Source organism: Homalodisca vitripennis, chromosome 2, assembly GCF_021130785.1.
Source record: "Homalodisca vitripennis isolate AUS2020 chromosome 2, UT_GWSS_2.1, whole genome shotgun sequence".
Lineage (NCBI taxonomy): Eukaryota > Metazoa > Arthropoda > Insecta > Hemiptera > Cicadellidae > Homalodisca > Homalodisca vitripennis.
The window spans coordinates 216,344,285-216,370,003 of NC_060208.1; the positions used below are offsets into that span (position 1 = coordinate 216,344,285).

Below are 25,719 nucleotides of genomic sequence, written 5' to 3' on the forward strand. Positions count from 1 at the left end.
AACAAGTAAAGAAGCACTACATATTTAAAAATTATTAAATTTACTAATTATTTTATCAGTATCAAACACTAATTAATAATTTGGCAGTGTAAAACGATTGTCATTCAAATTCAAATGACTTTATTTGTATTATATATACAAAAGGGCGAATTTATTTCATTGAAGTTGTTGTAACATATATAAGATGTGAATAGTTGATTTAGTAAAAACAAAATGTCAGTACGTTTGCTTTTTATCACATTGTTAATTTGTGAAATATATGTTCCGAACTTAATTTTATAGAATAATAGTACACTCTTACGAACATAGCACGAAACAAAGAATAATAAAATTGCACGTTTCAGATTTTAGCGTCCAGCATTAACCAGTTACCTATTAATATTTTCCCCTATGTTCAATAACAAATCAAAGAGACCATTGTAACAGAGAGGTCTATCATTATCTGCAAGTAGTCAACTCTATGGACAGAGGCAAGCCTTCCAAAATTTGTCGTTGTACAACCGTCCTAGTGACTTGAAACCTGGTACATAGGTTCCTCTTGATCTTGAACATAGTCTTGTCCGTCTGCCTATCTATGTTATAACTCTCAATAGAATAATTCTAGAAACTTGAACTCAGGTACATAGGTTCGTCTTGATTAAAAGAATTCTCTTGTAATAAGGGACAAAACCCGTCAGACCGTCTGTTTGGGTGAAACTCTTACGTTACGTTCTGTCTGGTACTACGACACAGGTTTATTAAAATTTATTATTTATAAAATTCCGCATTCAATGGTTTAAGTTTACACGCGATTTATACAACCCGCGTACAGTAGATAGAGCCATATGTGTTCATTCGCTTGGATAATATACCCTTCTTACAGTAACACCTATCTCTACAACAACCTCCGTTCTTTTAGGCAACTTTTAGTGGAACAATATATGAGTCAGCATAGTATCAAGCTTAACTAGGCGGTTGCCAACCTAACACATAACTATAATCTGTTAAAATATTGGAATCATAAGAGCGTTGTGACATGAATAAGCCAGATATTATAAGTTGTTGTGACATATAAGTTGTTTGTAAACTCCGTGCACAATTTCTATAACATAAATCCTAATAAAATTAAAACAGTAACAGTAGTTATTGAAACCGAACTAAAGAATACAGGTCACACTAGGTCTGCTCTACCTAACCAATCACTCAAAACTGACCAATAGTAAATGGCGATCATCACGGCAGAAACTTATGGCGAAATCAGGGATTGGGATTAGTCCTGTTTTATTTACCATTAGTTAATTAAAGGTAAAATTTTCAAAACCATACTCTAAATCTGCATATCCTTATAAGATATTTGTAATCTGTTTGATAATATATGTTTCCTTGATAGGTAATTTTTAAAAATTTGCCAACAAAGCAGCCAAAATTTTGACCGATGTTTGACATCGACCAGCACATATATACGTTGTGAATTTATAAGAATCACTAGTATAAATAAGATTCCCTTTGGTGTCACTCCTTACAATTGTTACTATTATCTTTATTATGTTATTTTTTTAATTGTAACTTTATCATGGTTAGAATACATGACCGGTTTTTCTTTCACTATTCAACCGGTGAACAGGGAAATACAAAGTTATACAATCAAGAGTATACAATACTCAGTGTATGTATCATGATATAAATCGTGACATCTAGAGTCAGCTGTAATATACGACTGTAGCCCTCAGTGACAAATCATTCTCCTGGTACACTCCATGCTCAGCATTCTGTCAAATTTGTTAACAGATGTAGCGCATGATCTGATCGTGATCACTATTCATATCATCCCTTGCTTATTTCATGGGGTTGCAATAATAATTGACGGTGTAGTGATTGTTGTATTTATCACATACTACAGAAGCAAAAATATATTATTTACGCTTATTTAAATTTTAGAATTATTTGCTGAGCTTTAGCGAAGCCTACATTTGTCTATCCGAGTCTCGCAAACTAACTGTCTTATAGACTTGAAATTTCGCATGAAGCTTCATATATAATAGCAGAAGTGAGTCAGAAGATGGTGCACGTCACTCACTCGGGATTTGGTTGAGTATTAGTAAATATTTTTACATAGGTCTTATTTGAATCCATGATGGCAACGAGAAAACAACAGAATACGTAAATTTGTGAAAAAAGGAGTAAAGTTATGTCAGATTTTAACATGTAAAATTTTCATTCATAGAGGTAAAAAAATTTTAAGAAATATTGGAGTCAGTGAAAAGATGCAATTTCATCGCACTTATGTGACGTAGTACCCTTCCCAGCTTACAATTACAAGTACTTTTATTATTTAAACAAGCCGAAGTCTTTTAACAGAGATTTTTTCATAGAGTAATAATTTTATTCATAGAGTTGTACCGAATGGACAATACACATGGATTTGGATACAGCTGAGGTCGTAGTAATGAATACTCGAAATTCGAAGTTTACGTATGTGTGTAATATAGGCAAATAAACATAAAAGCACCACTTCTAGTTGGTAAAATAAAATAAAGTATTGCCACATTGTTACCAACTAGAGTATGAATGAACTAAATTTTGATACCTCGGGATGAGCCTAAGTATTCCAATGTTCTATGGATTGAATCTTCGAAATTAATAATTACTAAAACTTTAAAAATAACTTCCCTTTACAATGAACTCGACTCACAAACGCGGGCGTCAGCATTCTTGGCTCGACAATGCAGTTGTATTCGGAAAGGGGAAGATTAGTAGACTGGAAGTCTAAAACAGGAAGTAATTGGGCTTGAACTCAAGAAATTACCTCGAAGAGAGAACTGCAACTCGCCTAAAACCAAATTGCGACGGTATTAGCCATTTATCGAGACAAATTATAATCACGACAACGTGGTCTCTTCAGAAAGACATATATTATCCAAGTTGATCTGGCAAATAAAACACATTTAAGGTAAGTTACTTTACAAGTTATAATTTTCCATTACATTACAGTCAAATTAGACGTCTCGCATGAAGGTTATTTATGATACGAAAATATAAATGTTTACTTACGGACAAGGTGTGCGAGATGTAGCTTCGGTAGCAAGGTTCGGCAGCTAAAAAGTTCCCGAAAAAAAAAAAAACAATCAATTCGCGTGTCAATTAGGTTATCAATCCGCCAAGAATTTAGTTCCAAGAACATGGGAAGCAAGTTATACTAACCAGTAACAAGTAACTGGGTTGCGAAAATATGTACTATATGAAGTACAACTAAATAACGGTACAGAGTAAAATGAAATATAATAGAGTGGAACTAAATTAAAAATATTATTGACACGACTTGATTTAGGCGCTCTCTTGTGTTGCATTATCTTCTCCAGCTCAACTGGACTATATTTATTAGAGAACTACTATGAAAAAACAAGACACCTTGAAAGATATTTAATCTGTAGCCTTTAAATTTTGCATGATACTTCATTTCTACATAGACAAGAATATGTTTTCTACGATGGTCCATTTCCAACCATGGAATTTGCCTGAGCTTAATTCAAACCTAGCACTCAGTACGGTCACACATGTAAACATTTGTTTTCTGAATTTGTTAGTCTATCTTTCTCCATGCCATCTTGATCATTAAATTAATTATAGACTTGAAAGTATGAATGAATCAGCGCAACCTGTTTTGCGACATGTGGTGCGGCGTACTCCTACCTTGTATTAGTAGGATTGTGCATAAGGAGAGATCTAATTTATGTTCTTGACGTTACAAACTGTATATTTGTATATTTTTCACTTTGTTTGTAAATAAAGATACCTCAATCCTACGCTGCATCGGTTTTAAAGTTCATGCAGTATTCTATATGGGCCATAATCTGAAATATAACACAAATACTGAATCTCTCTGATATCATTGAACTTAGCATGTTAATGCGCAGAAAATATGATATGATAAAATGGATCTGATGTCCAGAATATTTTATTTATGGCTGCTCTCAGAGGACATCTCTCGAAATTTTTAAAATCTCCAAAAGGCATTTATGGTGTCGGCAATATAGTTCGTGGTCAGGAATGATTTAATGATCCTTCAGTATCAGTAATTCCGAAAGATTTAAAACTCTATTATGATCAGTAAACGGTTACCTCATCGTCAACATAACACACGAGACTTGGTAGTTCATGGTGAATGCATAAGTTTTATACACACTGTTCTGATGCTCGAGGATTATTTCATATGGAATATTTTCCATCTGAACCGCCAAAAGGAGTGTAATGTATACTCCTGATATGGAGAAAATCTCTCAAGAGATAAAAATGATCATTGATTGAAAGCTATAGGTCCTACTGCTTTTGTATGACTCCCAACTTTCATGTGGCAACTGTAAGATTGTGTTAGGAATGTCCAATTTAATACTTAAAATAGCCACAGTTATTTAGATCAATCTAAATAGTCACTCTCTTTGTTATTGTTTGAGGTCAAGCTGTATAGTGTATATGACTCCTTACTAATTGACACCCAGAGATTCTTAGGAACCCTATCATGATCCACAAGATTTCTTCAACATTTGCTTAAGTAACTCTCATTGGCCCCTGTAGGTGTGGTACTGAATTTCTGGCATACTTTACAGAAAAATATCAACTAGCATACCCATGGCTTTTTGAAGAAATTCAAACATTTTATATTTCATTGCTGCTCAAAATCATATTCCATATGGCCTCCAAAACCTAAAGACCAATGAATATAGTTTTCTACATGATCTTTAAATCGTAATCCCAAAAATAACGCTTCATGGATACGTTAATTGACATTTTACATCAAAACTATTGACTTTAGCGTTATGTTATGTGTTACGGATTTCTTCAATTTATCTGCCGACCAGTATACCTTCTATATATCTTTATATTAAATATAAGTTTTTGTACTAAAGATTTTAATAATGGTTGTTGCCACGATATTGTGGCAATTATATGCCGTAATAAACATCTGCCACCTTACTGACATTTTGTAACATAAAATGTATTATATTGATTAAGTATGAATAGAATACAGAGAACGATAAATTTGCTTACAAAACCGTAACACATAACATAACTTCCTAAAGTCAATATTTTATTAGCCTAGTGTATGATCAACCTTAGAATGCTAATTAACGTTTTATTTAATTATTTTTGATTTACTCGATTTAAAGAACAGCCGGTAGAAAAACTATATCCACTGTCTTATTTTAGGTCCATATGAATATGACTTTGAGCAGAAATAAAAAATTAAAATGTTTGAATTTCCGCATGAAGCCATGGGTATGCTAGTTGATATTTTTCTGTAAAGTATGTATAAATATATATATATATATATATATATATATAAAATAGTAAATACATGTAACATAATCAATAATTTTTATCATGGCTTTGCTGTACGTTTATTGTAAGAGTATGTGTACACTAAATTATTTTATTCAGTTTATAACTGCAAATTCAACGTATCGTGATATGAATCCCAGACGATATCAAACAATGTCATCTATATCTCATGACTGATTTATGATCTGATACATCCTATTATATTAATATAGTCATCAATCATCATCTTATTGCCCTTTGATTGTGATCGCGATCGCCCCTGTTCAGAAACATCTGGCTTTTGCTCCGTCTCTCTCTGTTGATATTTCATACTGTTCTATTTATACAAACAACATCAGCTATCAATCATATATTTCTAAATGAAATATATATCTGGTGTTTATATTTTTATCCTTGGTAATAGTATAATATATTTATAAATTCAAAATCAAATATAATTTGAGAAAGGTGGATGGCGGAGATATATTTAGTCAATGCAAAGTGCATACCTAATTGTTAAGTATATTTAATTATTTTATCGTCAATTAATTCCAATTAAGGAGAGAAACACATAAAATATTTATTCGTTCAAATCATAATGTAGCCTTTCGGATGGATTTCATGGAAATGTGTTTATTGGAATCGCCCTCATGACGGAATCATAACCACCATATTCCAAAAAGCACCATTATATATATATATACATTTTTAAGATTTAACTTTTTAATATCTCTTAAGGTTTCAAGATGGCTGCCATTCAATGTCTTATACATATCAAACAGACTCGTTAATGTCTCATACAATAATGAACCAACCTTCAAGTGATAGAAGTCCGTCATTGTTCAATAAATGAGTATTAGTCAGGCTGTGAAACTGACTGTGCTTGAGCATCAACACAAAAAATGAATATATTCACATTTATTCATTCACACGAGTAAGTAGAACACGAATATTTACACACGTGTTTCATTAATAACAGCTACGTGAACAAATCACGCACCTCCACGCATGTGCATAACAGCGTTGGTATTACACTTATTTTGGATGAACAGAAACCTACTCAGAAACTTACAATATATCAGACACAAACTCAACATGAACATTTTACATAGTATCGACATCAGAGTCATCTATACCACAAGATAAATTGTAATCTAGATGAAAGTCATTCTAATTGTTATTAATGGTAACTGTTGAGAAAATGGGAAATATTTCGAAACTACGTAGAAAGTACATTTGTAATTTTTATTACCCGAATTCTATTGTACTTTACAGGTGAACATGACTCCAGATTCCAGGATTAAAGTAACGGAGTCAGATTCCAAACATTGTACTAAGAGGAAGGTAAACTGGTGCTTACTGATCGTGTTAACATCTCATTACACACAACTGGGCACCTCATGAGACAATGAGAATGACTCTGCATCTTTAATTAACTGTACTTTAAATTCTAGGTGTCTCTAATGCTGAATCGCTATAAATGTTTATACTGATTTTCATTGTTTCCGAATTTTTCTACCTCTTTAGACGAGTATGACTCCAGTTTTATGTAGTCAAGTCTGTGATGGCTTCGATTCCAAAAGCTGCACTAAGAGGAATGAGAATTCTAGCTAAACTCACATTCACATTGAATCAACCCTTCCCACCATAGATTCTTTATATGTACAAGTGTTGTGTTCAGCATATTTGATTTACTTTCATAAATTCCTTAAGGACTTATATATTCCTAAAGTATTTATACTTTATATACTTAAACTAATCTTATATACATAAATCTTATAATATATAACTAAACTAAAATCTAAAGATTTATGGTTACTTTTCTGTAAAAATGTCACTTTTGCTGAAAACTAGTGGCATCTCACTCTGAAACTGCTATCATTACTCAACATCCTTGCAGGTATAACCTAATCTAGAACGTACTAGAAGAAAAGTGACACTAGTGCCTCCTGGCGGTAAGAGGTGAAATTAGGTTAGAGACGTTTTTGCAGTGAAAAAAAAAAAATCTTTTGCAGTCTGCCCAATCGAAAAATCCGAATGGAAACATTTTGAGATGTGACACTTTTGAAGGAACTATATTATAATTATACAAGGTTAAAACATAACTAAGATCTCAATGCTCAGGTAAGTTTAATATCTCGTCCATATGTCGTACACAAAGGAAGTGATTAAACTTTAGGATAGCTGGCCATTGTGGCGATACCGCACATGTTGTGGAAGTTCCTGGCCATCATGACGTAGCCGTTCATGCCCCAGTTACTTCCCCAGGAGTTCTTCACCAGCCAGTAGGCGCCGCCTTTCTTGGCTGAGCCGTAGCCAACAGCCAGAACTCCGTGGTCCAGAACTATAGAAGAACAGTCGGGATCCTTGTACACTCCTGGACAACAATGAGAGCACATTACGTGACGAGGACAATTACAAGGTTAGTCGAGTTGTCACAGGCGGAGTTAGTTACTGCAGTATGAACTTACCGCTCTTGTAGTGTTTAAAGGAAGTGTGGTTAGCCAGAATGGCGACTGAGATCGGCCCAACCGTGGCCACAGCCTTCTGGAGAGCCTTCTCGCTGCCTGAGGTGATGTCAACATATCCATTGTCGGTGGCTCCCTTGTTCTTGGGGTCGTAGCGGCAAGTATCACTCTGTAAATAAAAACACGTTTTTGTTTTAATGTTTTGCTAGATGCATCTGACATTCCAGTGTTAGCAATGACAGTAAGACAAACTGTGGTGACAGCAACATCTTCTGTTACCTTTAGGAATGTTGCATACTGCAAGACTGCAAAATCAATTAAAAAGTTTTATTTCACAGTTATAATGAAGTAATACGTAAAAAAACATAAAACTACCAATTTGATAAAATTCTTCATGTATGTTCATTAAAAAAACTTGTTATTTTTATTCTACAACACTTATTAACAAATTTTGACTGATTCCAGTCACATCCAATCAGTTTGTATAAAAGCCATTAGCACAATATATTAGGATGATTTTTGGCAGGACAAATAATTTAAATTTTATACGAGTAAATAAATAAGCTGCATTATTTACGTACTTTAGCCTCGTAGGGGTAAGATGCCTCTGTGTCAATGCCCTTGTTCTTTTTCACGTAAATGAAAGCATTATCCATGAGACCACCGTGACATCCTTCGTTTCCTTCAGCAGTTGAGCAGTCCATAAGATTCTGTTCACTGAGTGACACCAGCTTCTTAGTCTTCAGGTAGTGTTGACCCTCGAGACTTCCAGTCTGTTTAACACAACGTCACTTCAAAACAGTTTTAATAGATATTTAAATATATTTGCTTACTCGTATAGCTGAGATTTCAATATATTTCTAATAATCTATATTAAATATTTTATGGCCGTTCAAAGACTTACAGCACTGAAAGCCCAGCAAGATCCACAAAGTCCTTGGTCCTTGACTTCAGTGACAGCTCCTTTCTTCCTCCAGTCCACGTTCTTAGGGAGCCTGACGTTCTCTGAGTCGTCGAAGGCATCTCCAGTCCTCTCGCGTCCCTCTGGGCGATTGTAGCCATTCATCATGGTAACGAACTCCTCGGTGGTCTGTGTGGGAATAGAAAAGAATTCTTATTATATGCCCATTACTTGGGCAATTTAATTGACATTATATTTTTTGGGTAATACATAAAAATATTAAACTGCAAAGTTTTTTATTGGTTTAGTTATTCATAACAATATTAAAACGCTTGATAAGCGCTCTATTGTCATTAAGGTAAATGTACCGTGAAAATACAGTTGATTGTGTACGCTTTTTGATATGTATAAAAAGAAATTTATCCTTAAAATAAACAAAACACTTATATTGTATTTTTTAAGTACTGTTGACCTATACCTTAACATGAAAATTTGAAATGTGCGTAATATCGTGCAATCTAAATTTATTTTCCGTTACAAACTGATGGCTAGATAATTAAATAACGTTGAATAAGGTAACCAGTATCCCGCTTAGTTTCTCTGTATGGTCTCTGTATCCGTGCATCAGGAATACATGGAATGGGGAAATAAGTGAATGTATGATAATTTGATGAACGATTTTACATGATGTTCCAGAGTGGCTGTCAAAAAGTATCTTAATATTAAGAGTATTACGAAGAAATACGGTAGTATATGAGTGCGAGATATATAAAAGTCTTTGATTGCCGAGTCCAATTCCAGTTTAGCTTCCTTTTATTTATTTTTGTTTTCTGCCGAATTTGATTCGGCATTCAAACCGAATTAACACTTCCTACATTTTCTGCGTTGTGTATGAAAGGTTCGGTTATTCCGCCTTGCTAAGAGATCGTATCAGAGACATCATAGTGAATTCAATTGTGCACCTGATAAGAAAATGAGTTTGCCACTTCGCTTATGTATAAGTGTCTCTGAATTCTAAAAGATTTCGTTATGAGCTTCTTCGTCGGTGACATTCTTTGGATCGCTTCAGAAGAAATATGACTTCAGATTCCAGGAGTCAAGTTTCAGACAGCGTCAGATACCAGACGCTGCAATACCTGCGTTGTGCATAAAAGTATTGTTTCACGGGCAGTTTCTGCATTAACCTAAGTTATACATTTAAATTATAATCTAAATACAACAAATAAATAGAAAAAGTTTATTAGATATGAATACAAGAAGAGAGTGTAATGTATAGAATCATATCTATGAGTTTCACTGTATCTCAGTATCATTTGGTTTAGGCCTATGGGTGTTTTATTTACTTACCAAATCCGAAAATTTATTGATTTCCACATCAAAAGAAACTTCGCCCTTTCCAAACTTTTCATTGTGTTCTCGTACAAACTTCCTACATTTTCTGCGTTGTGTATGAAAGGTTCGGTTATTCCGCCTTGCTAAGAGATCATATCAGAGACATCATAGTGAATTCAATTGTGCACCTGATAAGAAAATGAGTTTGCCACTTCGCCTATGTATAAGTGTCTCTCAATTCTAAAAGATTTCGTTATGAGCTTCTTCGTCGGTGACAATCTTTGGATCGCTTCAGAAGAAATATGACTTCAGATTCCAGGAGTCAAGTTTCAGACAGCGTCAGATACCAGACGCTGCAATACCTGCGTTGTGCATAAAAGTATTGTTTCACGGGCAGTTTCTGCATTAACCTAAGTTATACATTTAAATTATAATCTAAATACAACAAATAAATAGAAAAAGTTTATTAGATATGAATACAAGAAGAGAGTGTAATGTATAGAATCATATCTATGAGTTTCACTGTATCTCAGTATCATTTGGTTTAGGCCTATGGGTGTTTATTTACTTACCAAATCCGAAAATTTATTGATTTCCACATCAAAAGAAACTTCGCCCTTTCCAAACTTTTCATTGTGTTCTCGTACAAACTTCAGATTTTCCAGGAAAATAGTCATTCTCTTCAGTTCCTCTTCTTGTGTAACGTACTCTCTTTCGTGGGCCACCTAGATGAGATGTTTGTATTAGATATGAAATATTAAATACTGTAATATAGCAAAATTTGAGATTAAATATCATGTTTAGTTCCCTCACCAGTAATTAATTGAATATAGTTTTAATAGTACAATTTTTGACTTTTCAGGTCTTGATTGGAAATTATATTAAGTTATTATACTAGAATATGCGCAAATAAAATAGGAATATACTCGTATTTGATGCATTGTTTCGTTGAAACAAGCTGTACAAGCAAACGTTTCACAATAAAAATAAAAAGTGTTAAATAACAAATAAAAGAATAACAAATTTCATGAACATCTATGTTGGTAATTTTTTTAATTTTATTTAATTATTTATTATTAAACAACATATTTTACTACACGTATTTTATATTTACCACACAAACAGATTTTATTTCATTTAACCGTTTGATACATATAGTAGTACAAATGCTGTTATTAGTTGTTAACTTTTTCACTACACTTATTAAATAGCATGTAAACAATATTTATTAGCTTAGATTATTAACTGAGATTATATTTTATGATTCTAAAGAAAGTAGCAAAGTACTGTTACCTAGTATTGTTAAGTCATTTACTGAGGTAATTAGTGTAGACTAACCACAGTTACAGACAGCTAACCATCTTCCCAGTGTGGTTACGAGTTATGTATCTCTATCTAATTTAAGGTCGTTATCATGTTTTCGTCATTATCACGAATTTATTATTACAAGAATTGGTATTCTTATGATCTATATAAATTCCATGTTACCTTGAACAGTTCCCATTGGGCATGATCTTCCTCGGACACTTCCAGAGGATGGGAGAGGGTGACGGCCACCAGGGCAGAGAGAAGTAAGAGTTTCATAGTTACCTGAAACAGGCACTTGATTTTGAACGTTTTAATAGATAATAGCAAATTTTCCTTTGATCAAAGTATGTATATTTTAAATAAATATGAAAAAATTAATTTTATTAAATTGTATATCCATTTTTATTATTGGATCTGAAACCTAAAGCAAATCAAATTCAAATTTCAACCCAGATTCAGTTTAAATCCATTATCAAGTTAGTTTTATATTTACCACAAACCGTAGATACATTGTTACTAATCCTTTTCTGTAAAATTCAGAGGTAACAACAACCTAATAAAGTTATATAAATTTATAATTTAACTATTTCATAACATTTTAGGTGTATGTTCTGTAACATTTAACAATGATTTTTAATATATTTAATTTAATTTAATAATGCTTTTCAAAATTAATAAAATAGATAGTATTATTTAAAGGCTTCATAGGGTGGAATACAATTTAGTTAATATATTGGATATAGATAGATACCAATGTATGTATCTATATTTATACAGTAGATCAATTAAATTTTCTTCTGAATATTAGTTTATGAAAGATTTACAAACAGAAAAATTTATTCGATTTTTGCCATGTGGAAATACTGAATGAAAAACGTGATAAAGACATCAGCCACACTTACCGTAAACTGTCTCGAGCTCAGCACTGTGTGAACGATGTGTAGTGTGGATTTTGTCGAGCGTCCGTTTTATATACAGTTTTGGGACAGAAGGTTTCCAAGAATTATCTTGAGTGCGATGGAACATTCCCAGATAATCTGTGAAACTATTTTTCTAGTGCACCTTTATCTATACCGGACCTTTCAAGTGAGTACGGGATTCTTCATATGTTCAATAAGGTATATCCCAATTGTTGGGAATTGGAATGTACAGGATCTAACATACGCTCTGTTATCAATGAAGAAACGCTTTGGTTATTTTACCATTATTGCTATCAAAACACTTATAAAAACAGCACATAAAAAACCACAATTGAGCTCTAGAAGTTGTACATTGTATCATACAAGTTGTGTAGTTTGGAAATCCTAATAATTCCTACATTACTAATTTGTTGCCATAACATGTATTTAAATATTATTTAATGGATTTAAAATTCATTATTAATCAACTTTTTTAAGTTCAAAAGTAAATTTGATTATCTGGCAGTATTATTTCCTTTAATATTTTGACACTTGGCATCATCAAAAAGGTGCAAAGTAAAACAAATGTAATATAATTTTACTTAGTTTGTACATTTTTGATGACGAGAAAGTTCTAAATATTAAATAAGAAGTCTTTTTTCTTCTTTTAAAGGGACTTTGTACAATGATACGTTTATTTTAATATATGTATAAATATAAACGATTTATTTTCTAAAATGAATAAAGAGCCAAATATTAGTATACACTTTACGAATTTGCGTACGATTTAGCGTACTTTTTTGCGACGATATTTGTGGGAAAATTTGCAAATATGATATAATAAAACCAACTTAAAAATATAAACAAGAAAACATCACTGTGATTGAATAATAAACCGGGAAAAATAGATCACAGCTGATTTTTTACTAAGAATTTTGAAAATTAAAAACAAATACTTTTTATACAATAATGATGGTTAGAAGAGAAAGAAAATTTTCATTATAAAATTTGATGAGCAGTTTCACTCCTTCTCAAATGAAATATAGATATATTTACGTTCTAGTGGGTAGCTACGTTAATATTGCCTTTTGATTTACAGCAATTTTGTAGTTTGTTTCATGATTGTGTTCTCTGGAATGAACAGCGAGGGGCTTGTCGTCTCCGTGTATTCAAATATAACGATAACCTGTCATTTTCATGCGAAGATTGTTCAAGGCTCCATCAAACATATGAATATTACATATACATATATATATATATATATATATATAATACATAAATAAATTTATTGCATATATAAATTAAAAACTTATTCAATATCAGTGACTTAAAAAAAGTCAATACTCTAACTATTTTATGAAACTAATCTTGTACTTCTTAAATATAAAAAAGTAGTACGGTTATACGATCAGAACCAATTAGATTTATTTATTTAACTATCACCATTACAAATATTTCGTAACAATATATAAAGAAAAGAATAAATATTACGAATATAGCAAGAATGAGCTAATTGTAGCTCAATAGGCAGATACTAAAACAATTTTAATAATAAACAAACCCAGTTAAAGCGAAGGAGGGATCTTCACTCATGTGTGACTCAAAAACAGAAGAACAATTTCTCTTTTAATAAAAGAACGTCAAGAAGAAAATTATACACATTAAAATTAAATAAAGAATGTTGTAACTAACTTGGACTTTAACATATTTGTTTGGGTCCTAACTAGAGACTCCATTGGAAATATACGTAGATGATTTCTAAAACCTGAAGACATTAATATCATATCGTGGTTTTACTAGTCCATGAGCATTATTCACGGTGGTTTTTAGTATATATGTGAACTCTTCACTATAAAGAGTGCATTGCTATTTCAAGTGTAACTAGAAGGTTAAGGTAAATGTAATTTTATTGGTGAAATATGACTTATTTGTGCAAAGTTACTTAAAAACAAATGTAACCACATAAGCTTTAAAAATGCTGCAATTTTTCGTAAGGCCTACAACGCAAACTAGTATAGTAAACACCCATATATACTTATTAGAGTGTTCCTACATCTAGGATCAGTGTCACTAAAACAGAGGTATTACGTTCTGCCACCTGAACATTAGTACATAATCGTTGCAATTCATTCTATTTATTTGCATGATTTTTCAGACACAGTGAAGTGTTTGTGTCTGCTAGCGTACATTATATGGACAAAAAAATGTTAGTACATCTATGTTATTGGTTTAAAATTAGCCAATACAAATTTTGACAGAGCGTAACACGGGTACTAGTTGATGGCGACTGAAGTATTCTGTCTTTGTGCGTGTCCGTCAGTGCATCCTATACTTTTCGAATGAAATTTGGAATTTGTGTTTAAAATGTTTCCGCTTTGTCTAAATTAAATGGGTATCTCTCCATGGGAAGTCGTTCTATGTGCCGGGCAGAGGCGAATGCAAAGCCTCCCTTGCTATTGCGTTTAATCTTGTACATGATCACCTGATAGAGGTAAATTTTGTCTCTATGTCCTTTATAGACTCACAAAATATTTTACCGATCATTATGCAAATATATATGTATATGTATATGTATATTTCCACTTAGGAGGTTTATATACTATGCTCAATGATGTAACTCACCACCAGACGGCGCTGCAAAGTATAACATTTTGGCAAAGCGCCTTCACAGTATATACTGCAATTACAAAACAGTTACGTTTTCTTTTTACAGCAAAATTATTTTTAAAGGCGCTAAGTTTTCATGTATATTTGTCTTTAAATAAATTTCTGGATAAACTTAAAGCGTGAGTGTTAAACCACTTCATAATGAAGTATATGTACGTGTACAAAGGCTATAAACATACAATTCTAATAGAATTTCTTGATCGTGGCAACAAGATAAAATCTACATCGGCGTTGGACATATAATTCACTTGAACTACAAGTGTAAAGATAGCAATCTCTTCTTGTAGAATCTGATTAATTATTAATTCGCAATGACGATTCCAAATTCTTTTTAGTTAAATTCAACAGTTTTCCATTGACAGTGAACACACTCGTCTTTGTCAGGTCAGTTAAAAAGAATTTGGGCCCTGTTTATGTCGAAATAGTCTGCACAATATCTCAAAAACAGTAAGACGTAAAACCAGAGCAGTAAATTAAATTTTTTCAATTTTTACTCTATGTTCAGGATGTATTTTGCATTATAGGAAAATAGTCGCTTCTTGGTCGGAATAGGACTTTCTAACATGCGTATGTATATATTTTATTGATTAGAACAGCAAGGTAAACCAAAATGTGCTACAAAAGTTTATACCGTCTACGTTATACTATAAGTAGATTACAACGGTCAAATGTAGACGAGTTTTGCCCAATGTAGGCTTCTCAGAGCCACATATGTATATTTTTGATCTTGTAGCAGGGTATTAGATAGTATGGCATCGTTAAATATAGATTGTTTTTTGAAATCAGAGTTACTCCGACATACTCAAAATGTGCAATAACCCCCAGTGGTAAGTTTACCTAATCTCGTGAAGAATGTACGTACTCATTGATTGTTAAAATCTGTGTTTGGTGGGTCAGATTATTATATAGGTAATTATGGTTGTCTGTGATTTTATTGATATTAAGATGACTAATCTATAAAATTTAAGAACCTGATTATACCGTTATCCATTTGAAACATTGTCTAAACAACAAACCTTTAAATGTCAAAAGATAAGAAAGGTGTTGGTGTTAATGTGACATTAAGTAACATACAAAATAAAATTAGATGATGCGAAAGTGCTCTCAACTTAAATCTGAACGGGTCTACAGTTTATACGCTAGGAATCAATGACGATACGTGCGGAGAAATTGAACCTGATCAGGTCTTAGGTTCAACGGAGGTTCGAGACATACTCTGATGGTTACATAAAGAAATACGCCTAACAAAGTATGAGATGATATTGAATTTGAGGAATAAAGAGATAAGTGTTATGTGATCTCTCTGTTTTAATAATTTGTTCTAGCTGAAAGTGAACATTTCTCAAAATATTTCTTGAACCACAATTTACTCCATCTTGATACTTTTTATTATGGTACTGATTTAAGTGTATTGTAAAGTATGTATACAACAAGTTATTTTATTTAGTTTCCATTTGCAAATTCATCCTATCCTGATATTAATGCTAGACAATATCAAACAATGTCATATATATCTCATGAGTTTGACTGATCGGATACATCCTGGTGTAGTCATCAATCATCATCTTCTTATTGCCAATTCATTGCGATCGCGATCGCCTATATTCAGAAACATCTGGTTTTTGCTCTTTCGCTGTTGAAGTTTCATACTCTTCTATTTATACAAACAACAGTAGTTATCAATCATAGATTTCTAAATTAAATAAATTTCTACGTATATTTTTTATCTATGCTAATAGTATAAGCCATTTAGAAATGTTTAGCGTTTTTAAAGCTACATTGACTAATTTTTTAATTAACACTTAATTTGAATGAAAATTTTAAGAAAGAAATATTGGGATTTAATTTTAAATTACATTTTGAGGAATTAGGATAAAAACCAATATGTAATCCTTCGGCAAGTTACTGCTGGTAATTTGAAATTATTAGGAAGGCGGTTCACTGCCTTAAATTGATCAGAACTTGTCTTGTTCTGCAGTTACATTAGTTCAGAGAAGGCTATGGTTCTCAGGTTGGATATGGCTGGGGCGATGAGAGAACACCGCGGATGTCCATCATAATTGTTGGGAAGGGGAAGTATATAACTGCCAGCTCATAATTTTTGCCCTTCTTTTGGTAATTTTCGTGATTTAAGTTGATTACAGTAGCGCCGTGTTTTTAATTTTTTTCCCGCGAGGATTTTGAGGAAAAATTAAATTCATAGACACTACAGAGCAATCTGCATAACTGATTCTCGATGAACAATAGAGCACAATAGAATCGTACAAGTTACATTTGGTTCATACTTGCAAGAAAAGTGAATTAAAATTTAACTTTGTTAATAACTTTAATTCAGATTTGGAAATTTAGTAATTTATTAATATTTAATTTGAACTGTTTTATTGTGAATTATTAATTTGAAATTAATTGAACATTAATTATTTTTTGAGAGAGTTGTATCTGAATTACAAAGACTTGAAAGTTAAGGTACAACTAGTGGAAAGAGAAGTTTGAATTTTTATTTTGAATTTTGAGCGAACTAAGAAGTTAATTTTATTTTAGTTTTTTCCAAATGGCATTTGATTTTTATTTGAAAACCTTATTATTATATTTTAGAAGAGAGCTCTGATTTTTAGTTTGATATATTTCATTAATATTTTTATTTCTTGCCAAAGGACCTTTAAAAATTATTAATTGGTTTATCAATTCTTTGTGGAAAATTCTGAAACATTGAACTTATTTACCAAGTTTAAAATAAATCCATTATTTTTATTTAGAACTGTGATTTTTATTTAAGACAAAACTGATAACATTTAATAGTTTTTAAATCTAGTAATAAATTTTACTGAACATTCACTCGGAAGTTACTAATCAAAACAAATTTATATCATCTTGGATATATGAATATTAATATCTACAATTTAAGTCGTTATAAAGTTGTAGAAGATGTATAACATACTGGAAAACATATGTTTTTCAAGGTGAAGTATAAAAATAATTGTTAATAATATTGTATAATTTTCTCACCAATTATTTACATACTAATTACAACATGAATCCCTTAACGCAATGGATTCTAAAATATTTTTGCTAGCCAATGTTTAACTAACAAAAACAAACTGAATGGTTTGCCCACTCGAACTTCTACATGAATGTTTTTCTACAACCGACGGTGCAAACCTGTATGAAGATTTCTGGTACGTGTGAATTATATTTTTTGTCATACAATGTTAAATTTCCCTTCTTCCCAAGATCAAGAAAAAATTGTTAAACTGTTTTATTTATGGTAATTGTTAATTTACTTTGATATTAAGGTGTTTTAGAGGCGTTGCTGCTTTTGCCTCTGTTCTGATCAACCCAACTTTTGTCAAAGACAAATAATATAGGTTTAATGTTATTAAACCTTTACCTAAAACAGTGTTGTGTTAAAATGTAAAGTTAATGTCAGATTACTTTGTCTCTTAAATCTGCACTTCTAGCAGTTACGCGCTTATTTTCACGCAATTTAGTAGGCGTTGCACGTGTATGACCACTACTGGTTTGAGTGAATTTTATTTCCGACGCCAATGTTGAGTTATCCTTGTTGCCACGATCAAGAAAATACGTTAAAAGTTTATATTTATGGCTATTCTAATTTAAATTGTTAGATAGTAACATTATCTTTTAGATCTAATATTTAATATTTAATTAAAATGCATAGCTAAAAGTACGGTAACAATGACATTACGGTTTGTATCCTTTTGAACTGAAAAACATTGTTAATATTTTAGAACATTTAGAGCTGGTATTAATACTTTGGTTAAAAACACAGTCCAGCGAACTTTCATGTAGCATAGTTCTCGCCGACTGCTTCAAATGGAATCTTTGGTGTCAAATTCTGACCATCTTATGTTTTGAGATATTTTGTAAAATAGATAAGTGCTTACTTAATCGCTGAAATCTAAAACGACGTTTAAAATACTTTCACTCACTATGAATGTAAACAAATTTAAAATAATAAACAATGTTTACACATAGCAGTTGATAAAATTAGAAATGCTCTTTTACTTAATATTTAAGAATTTTAGAGAGATTATATTGTTACTTTAAAGACTAGAGGGGCGTAGCCTGGAGGGATTTTAGAAATAAGAATATGCATGTATTCATCTCAGCGACCTTAAGAGTCTGCATGTCAAATTTCAGCGCAGTCGTTTGAATAAAAAGTCAAGTTAATTTTACAGACAAGCAATAGTTTAAGTAACGTTCAATAAATAATGAAAACTACTTAACTTACTAATTACTCCTCATATTTAAAAATTGAATGATAGAAGATTAAAATTGTTTGAAGCCTACGAAACAACAAAATTTAAAAAAGACGCAAGGTACACATACATGTACTATATTATAAAGTGATCGAAAAGTGAAACTTTAAGTTAATTTATTTTAAACACAGGTAAAAAAAATTAGCGCCATATACATTTAATTTTTGGCTATGTAAAAAACGGAACTGTCACGTATTTTCAGTTTCCAATTTGCAGGCGTTTTTAAAACTGTAATGTTCTAAATTAAATTGGTGGACCACACGTTTTTCACTTCGGGGTATGAAAAATAGATACTACCTGATTCTCAGCCATACTGAATATGCATATAGAATTTGGTAAAAATCGGTAAAGCCATTTCGGAGGAGTAAGGTAACTAACATTATAACACGGGAATTTTTATATGAGATTTCCATGCAGTATTCTTTAAAAGCATTACTTTTCTTGAATATGAAAACTATAAAAGGTAATTATGGAGTTTAATGAGAAATATGCTAATTTGACGAATTAATTACTGAAGGTCTCCTTACGGTAAGTCATTACTGACAGAAATTTAACATAAAAATTAAATGACTGTTAAAATATGCTAATAATATTACACACTTATGAAGCTAATGTATAGTATAAGTACATGAAGATCCCGTGTTCAGGTTAATGAGGCGTGTATGTTCTAAAATATAACAGAAATTTTAACCACTTAATAATTTTAGTAGTAGTATTTTTGTTAATTATTGAATATTGTTATATTTTCCAGCTGAAATAACTATTTTCATAAGGGTTATTTGAATTGCACTACTTACTTATTTAAGGATTTAAGGGATTCAAAGTTTAATAAAATTGTACGTTATTATTAAGTTGTATCGTTAGAGCCATATCTATGCGGTATATAATTTTCGATACGTAATATCTTATTAGATTCTATGTTCATAACCGTATTAACATTTTAAATATTAACAACAACAAAAACAACAATTCAAACTTTTCATTTAAAGATTAAATAATTTTTGTGTAGTTACTTCCAAAAGATAATTAATGTTATTCTTAATCTAGAAGTTATATGTAAACTGTGTTACACTATAATAAATACATTAACAAAGTATATAATGTAACGTGTATTATTCCAAACTTTTTCAACATTTAAAACACACATACTACAAACAGAACTGATATTGAGTGAAAGACATAAAGACAAATGTATATCTATTTCTTTCAGGATCATGTAACCTACTGGGGTTTTATAAATTTAGTTAACTGTTAAATCAATAATTTATTCACTCGTAATAATCACAAGTTAAATTTTTAGAGGTCTTCTCGTTTCAATTTCTGAGACACGATGTTATGGTCCTATTCCTTGGACTTAGAACTTTACGTTGTTCTGCGGCAAATCCCTCACATATTTCTGATGATTACATATTACTGTTTAATTCCTCATACACACATGGTTTAGGATATGAAATAGTTATTGAAGGATATATTCACTCCCTGTGGTATTTTAACCAAAACATATGCATTATATAAAAATTTCAAAACTACCAATTCAAAATATAAATAATTCCAAACATTTCCTAGAACTATACATTATTGGTATTACTAATTTTTATGATGAATTCTTACAAACTTCATTGTATTTGAGTTTGAAAACGAAACTTTATAATATGTTTATCGTATGTCTAAAAGTGTAAAAAGCAAAGCTATTTAGCATGTCTACCCAGAGTTTTCGCTTGAATAGTTAATACAGATAAAGCATAATAATAAATATATAAGGTTAAAAAACAACAAAGATCTCAATGTTCAGGGAAGTTTAATAGCTCGTCCATATGTCTTACACAAAGGAAATAATTAAACCTTGGGATAGCTAGCGGCAGTAGCAATACCGCACATGTTATTGTGGTTCCTAGCCATCATGACGTAGCCGTTCATGCCCCAGTCACTTCCCCAGGAGTTCTTCACCAGCCAGTAGGCGCCGCCCTTCTTGGCTGAGCTGTATCCAACAGCCAGAACACCGTGGTCCAGAATTAAAGAAGAGCAATCGGGATTCTGGTACACTCCTGGACAACAATGTGAGCACATTACGTTATGAGGACAAATACACGGTTAGTCTAGTTTTCACAGGTAGAGTTAGTTACTGCAGTATGAACTTACCACTCTTGTAGTGTTTAAAGGACGTGTGGTTAGCGTCAATGGCGACTGAGATCGGCCCAACCGTGGCCACAGCCTTCTGCAGAGCCTTCTCGCTGCCTGAGGTGATGTCAACATATCCATTGTCGGTGGCTCCCTTGTTCTTGGGGTCGTAGCGGCAAGTGTCACTCTGTAAATAAAAACACGGTTTTTGTTTTAATGTTTTGCTAGATGCATCTAACATTTAAATGTTAACACTGAAAGTAAAACAAGCCGTGGTTGACAGCAAAACGTTCTGTTGCCATTAGAACTGTCGCACACAAGACTAAAAAATTCCCTTAAACATTTTTTCCACTACTATAATAAAGTAATAAGTAAGAAAAGCATAAAATATGAATTTTAGCAATATTTATTATGTATGTATAGTATTAAGAGCCAGCAAGCGTACTATTTTTTTCTAATACACATACCAACAATTTTTTACCGATTACAGCCACATCCCATCAGTTTGTATATAATCCATTTGCACAATAATTTAGGATGTTTTTTGGCAGGAAAAATAATTTAAATTATATAAAGAAGTAAGCTGGATTATTTACTTACTTTACCCTCGTAGGGGTAAGATGCCTCTGTGTCAATGCCCTTGTTCTTTTTCACGTAAATGAAAGCGTTATCCATGAGACCACCGCGACATCCTTTGTTTCCTTCAGCAGTTGAGCAGTCCATAAGATTCTGTTCACTGAGTGACACCAGCTTCTTAGTCTTCAGGTAATGTTGACCCTCGAGACTTCCAGTCTGGTAAACACAACGTCAATTCAAAACAGTTTTATTAAATATTTATATCTGTTTGGTTACTAGCATAGCTGAGATTTCAATATATCACTAATAATCTATAGAACATATTTTTATAAAAGCTCAAAGACTTACAGCACTGAAAGCCCAGCAAGATCCACAAATTCCTTGGTCCTTGACTTCAGTGACAGCTCCTTTCTTCCTCCAGTCCACGTTCTTAGGAAGCCTGACGTTCTCTGAGTTGTCGAAGGCATCTCCAGTCCTCTCAAGTCCCTCTGGGCGCTTGTAGCCATTCATCATGGTCACGAACTCCTCGGTGGTCTGTGTGGGAATTGAAAAATTCATTATTTTCACATTGCTAGGTAAATATAATTGACAAAGTATTTTTGGGAATAATAAAAATATTAAACAGCAAAAGTTTCTGGTTTAAACCCCTAACAATATTAAAACACTTGATAAGCGATTTACGTCGGTTCATCTCCATAGAAAGAGACACTAATTTTATATATTTCATCTTAGAAACTCTAGTGTCATTAAGTTAAATGTAATTGTAAGTACTGCAGACCTGTAAATTAACATGAGCATTTGTAATGTTCCGACTATCGTGTAATCGAAATTTATTTTCCGTTTAAAAACTAAAAGGCTAGATAATTTATAAACATAGAATAAGGTAACCAGTATCCCGCTTAGTGTCGTATGGAAACCCGTGCAGCAGGAATACGTGGAATGGGGAAATAAGTGAATATCACACATTTGATAATCAATTTTACGTGATTGTCCAGAGTGGCTGTCAAAAAAGGATCTGAATTTTAAGAGTATTACTAAGAAATACGATAATATATGAGTACGAGATATAAAAAAGTGTTTGATTGCCGAGTCCAATTTCAGTTCTCCGTCCATTTATTGTTTTGTCTGCCGGGTTGGACTCAACATTCAAACCGAATTAACCATTCCTACAATTTATGTTCAGTAATTATATATGTTTATTTTCCACAAAATAATAATTAGACTAAATGTTAGTCCTTAGTAAAACTTAATCTATTTTACTTCAGAGAGGTAGTCAAGGGTGATAATATACCTCTAGACTTTTTGAACGTCATCTTCGTCTAATCACAGTGACTATTACAGTTATTTTTTAGTGTCCCCTGGTTCGCCGATTAAACAAAACATTTAACCCTTAAACTCCCATTGAAGTGATTCAATGGGTCTTTGCTTCTTGTTTTTCATATAGAATTTTATTGTATATATACATATCATACAACACATACCAACTTTTTTTTGTATTATAAGTTTTAAATTTATTGTAATATATATATATATATATATATATAGCAATATATAGCAATATATATATATATATATATATATATATATATATATATAGCAATATATAGCAATATATATATATTTCATTTTGTATATATATATATAAAGCAATTTTTGTTATTCTCTATATAAATTATAAGTTACATTTTACCCCAATTTTATCATACTATTGTAACTTTTATTGTATACGGTATGAGTTTGAGAGGTAGAGAGGGCTTGATAGCCGTAACCCCACCTCTTTAATAAAGGCAATTTTCTTATAATTTAAAAACGTAAATATTTTATTTTATTCTCATGTTCATAGGAATTTTTAATTTATAAAAAATCTAAGTAATAAAACTGCAAGGTATTTAAAAAATATAAATTTTCGTAGGAAAATTATTTAAAATATCGTCGGTATACAAAATGTTTTAATATATTTCAATATATTGAGAAATCCTTAAACGTTCCTGCGATATATTTAATTAAAATAGTGTCTAACATATGACTTATATCATCATATAGTACATCACATATCATTATTTGTTGTAAACCTATGAGTGTTTATTTACTTACCAAATCGGAATATTTATTGATTTCAACATCAAAAGAAACTTCGCCATTTTCAAACTTTTTATTGTGCTCTCGTACAAACTGCAGGTTTCCAAGGAAAATATTCTTTCTGTTCTCTTCTTCTTCTAGTGTATCGTATTCTCTTTCGTGGGCCACCTAAATTGTAAGTGTCTATTAGATTTGAAATATCAACTGTTACAAATTTCAATATAATCTAACCTATACATTTACAAATTTTAGTGTCTATATTAGTAATAGAATATTTTAGGTTGGCCATTTTCAAACGTTTGTGGATTTATTGGAACGTACATATTTAGAAATTAAAAAGAATAAAATTAAAAAGAATGACAAATGTTTATTTGATACAAATTTTTGTTAAACAAAATTATACAGTTTGTTTCAAGGAAATATTATATCAAATAAGCATTTATCATTTTTTATATATTATATATTTTTTACATTATATATGTTTGTATTATTTTTAAACAATGTATAAATTATTCTACATAATAAATATTTTGTTACCATGTATTTTTATTATTAGGACATACCAAATCCATGTATAACTATGCTATATACTATAATGTTGTTAGTCTAGTGATTGTTTACTGTTTTCATTACTTTTGTTAAACATAAACATTTTATATAGACCTAGTTGATTTCACTTTGAACTATCCGATGAATCTATAGCAATTACTACTACTATAGTGCTGTTACAGTAATATGGTGAATTCTAATAATTTGATTAATATAATCTAACTGCAGTTGGAGACAGCTGTATATCCTCCAACTCTTTTCAACAAGGTATAGTTCCGTCTGATTATAAACACGAGATCATAATCATGCTTTTTCGGGAAGAGTTCACTATGTTCTATACAATTCTACATAACCTTCGTGGTCTAAATATATTCTGTATTACCTTGAACAGTTCCCATTGGGCATGATCTTCCTCGGACACTTCCAGAGGATGAGAGAGGGCGACGACCACCAGGGCAGAGATAAGTAAGAGTTTCATAGTTACCTGGAAAAACAGTTTGATCTTCAATTTGTTATTAGATATCAGCCACTCCATCATCTTATTCCATTGATCTAAATAATACGCAATTGGTGTCGTAAACAAAACCTTAGTATTTTTAATTATTGTATAACGTTTTAAACTTTAAAGTTTTAAAGATATATATTTTTAAAGCTTTAAAGTTTAAAACGTTCAATGTTGGTTCGAAAAACTAGTAAATTTTGAATACATGTGCATTTTGTATCAAAGTAGTTTTATATTTATCATAAAACTTAAAGAACATTGCTAACACAAATTGTTTGTTCTTGTAAAATACATGAATAACTTAAATTTAATAATAATATCTCATATAATAAAAGGTAATGATATTATATTAAGTATATTCTGTTTAGGGTTATACTTAGAAGGCCAGGTAATTTAATTATATAAAATATACTATAGAAATACACCAATGTACCATTACATAAATTCATCTCAGTTAGTGCGTAATATAATTTCTTTCGTCGAATACCTCATGAATAGTTTACAAAGCTAGAAACAAAGGTAACAGTTTCATTAGATATATTGTAGAGAAATACTGTATGAATAGTGCAATGAAGAAGCCAACACTTACCGTAAACTGTCACGACCTCAGGTTTGGGTGAGCGATGTGTAGTGGATTTTGTCGAGCGTCCGTTTTATATTGAGTTTTCGGACAAACGGCCTCCGAGCATTATCTTGAGTGCGATGGAACAATCCTAGATATTCTTTGAAAATACATCAGTCAAGA

The 25,719-nt window shown here is 31.5% G+C and overlaps 1 protein-coding gene across 3 annotated transcripts; it reads right to left on the reverse strand.

Annotated features, from left to right (window-relative positions):
- Positions 1-7,446: 7,446 nt before the first annotated feature.
- On the reverse strand, positions 7,447-25,668 carry LOC124355403 (procathepsin L-like). 3 transcript variants are annotated; one of them, XM_046806530.1, is made up of 7 exons: positions 25,564-25,668; positions 24,855-24,956; positions 23,939-24,091; positions 22,193-22,378; positions 21,869-22,060; positions 21,290-21,455; positions 7,447-7,672 (listed from the first exon to the last, which is right to left on the reverse strand). In XM_046806530.1, exons 2-7 carry the CDS (start codon positions 24,948-24,950, stop codon positions 7,464-7,466), a joined length of 1,002 nt encoding a protein of 333 aa, XP_046662486.1. In that variant the 5' UTR covers positions 24,951-24,956; positions 25,564-25,668; the 3' UTR covers positions 7,447-7,463. The 3 variants fall into 3 exon arrangements, with proteins under 3 accessions (XP_046662486.1, XP_046662488.1, XP_046662485.1); XM_046806529.1 differs by lacking the exon at positions 7,447-7,672 and adding an exon at positions 20,932-21,195; XM_046806532.1 differs by lacking the exons at positions 21,290-21,455; positions 21,869-22,060; positions 22,193-22,378; ... (1 more) ...; positions 24,855-24,956; positions 25,564-25,668 and adding exons at positions 7,767-7,932; positions 8,345-8,536; positions 8,668-8,853; positions 10,012-10,084.
- Between the last annotated feature and the right edge of the window lie 51 nt (positions 25,669-25,719).

What these genes read in the sequence shown, in the direction of transcription:
- LOC124355403 (XM_046806530.1), bottom strand. Translation starts at nt 24,950, where the DNA reads ATGAAACTCTTACTTATCTCTGCCCTGGTGGTCGTCGCCCTCTCTCAT. An exon ending in CTTACCCCTACGAGGGTAAA is followed by an intron (nt 21,456 to 21,868) that starts GTAAGTAAATAA and finishes TTTTATTTACAG; the next exon opens with AGTGACACTTGCCGCTACGA. An exon ending in CTTTAAACACTACAAGAGTG is followed by an intron (nt 7,673 to 21,289) that starts GTAAGTTCATAC and finishes ATTGTTGTCCAG; the next exon opens with GAGTGTACAAGGATCCCGAC.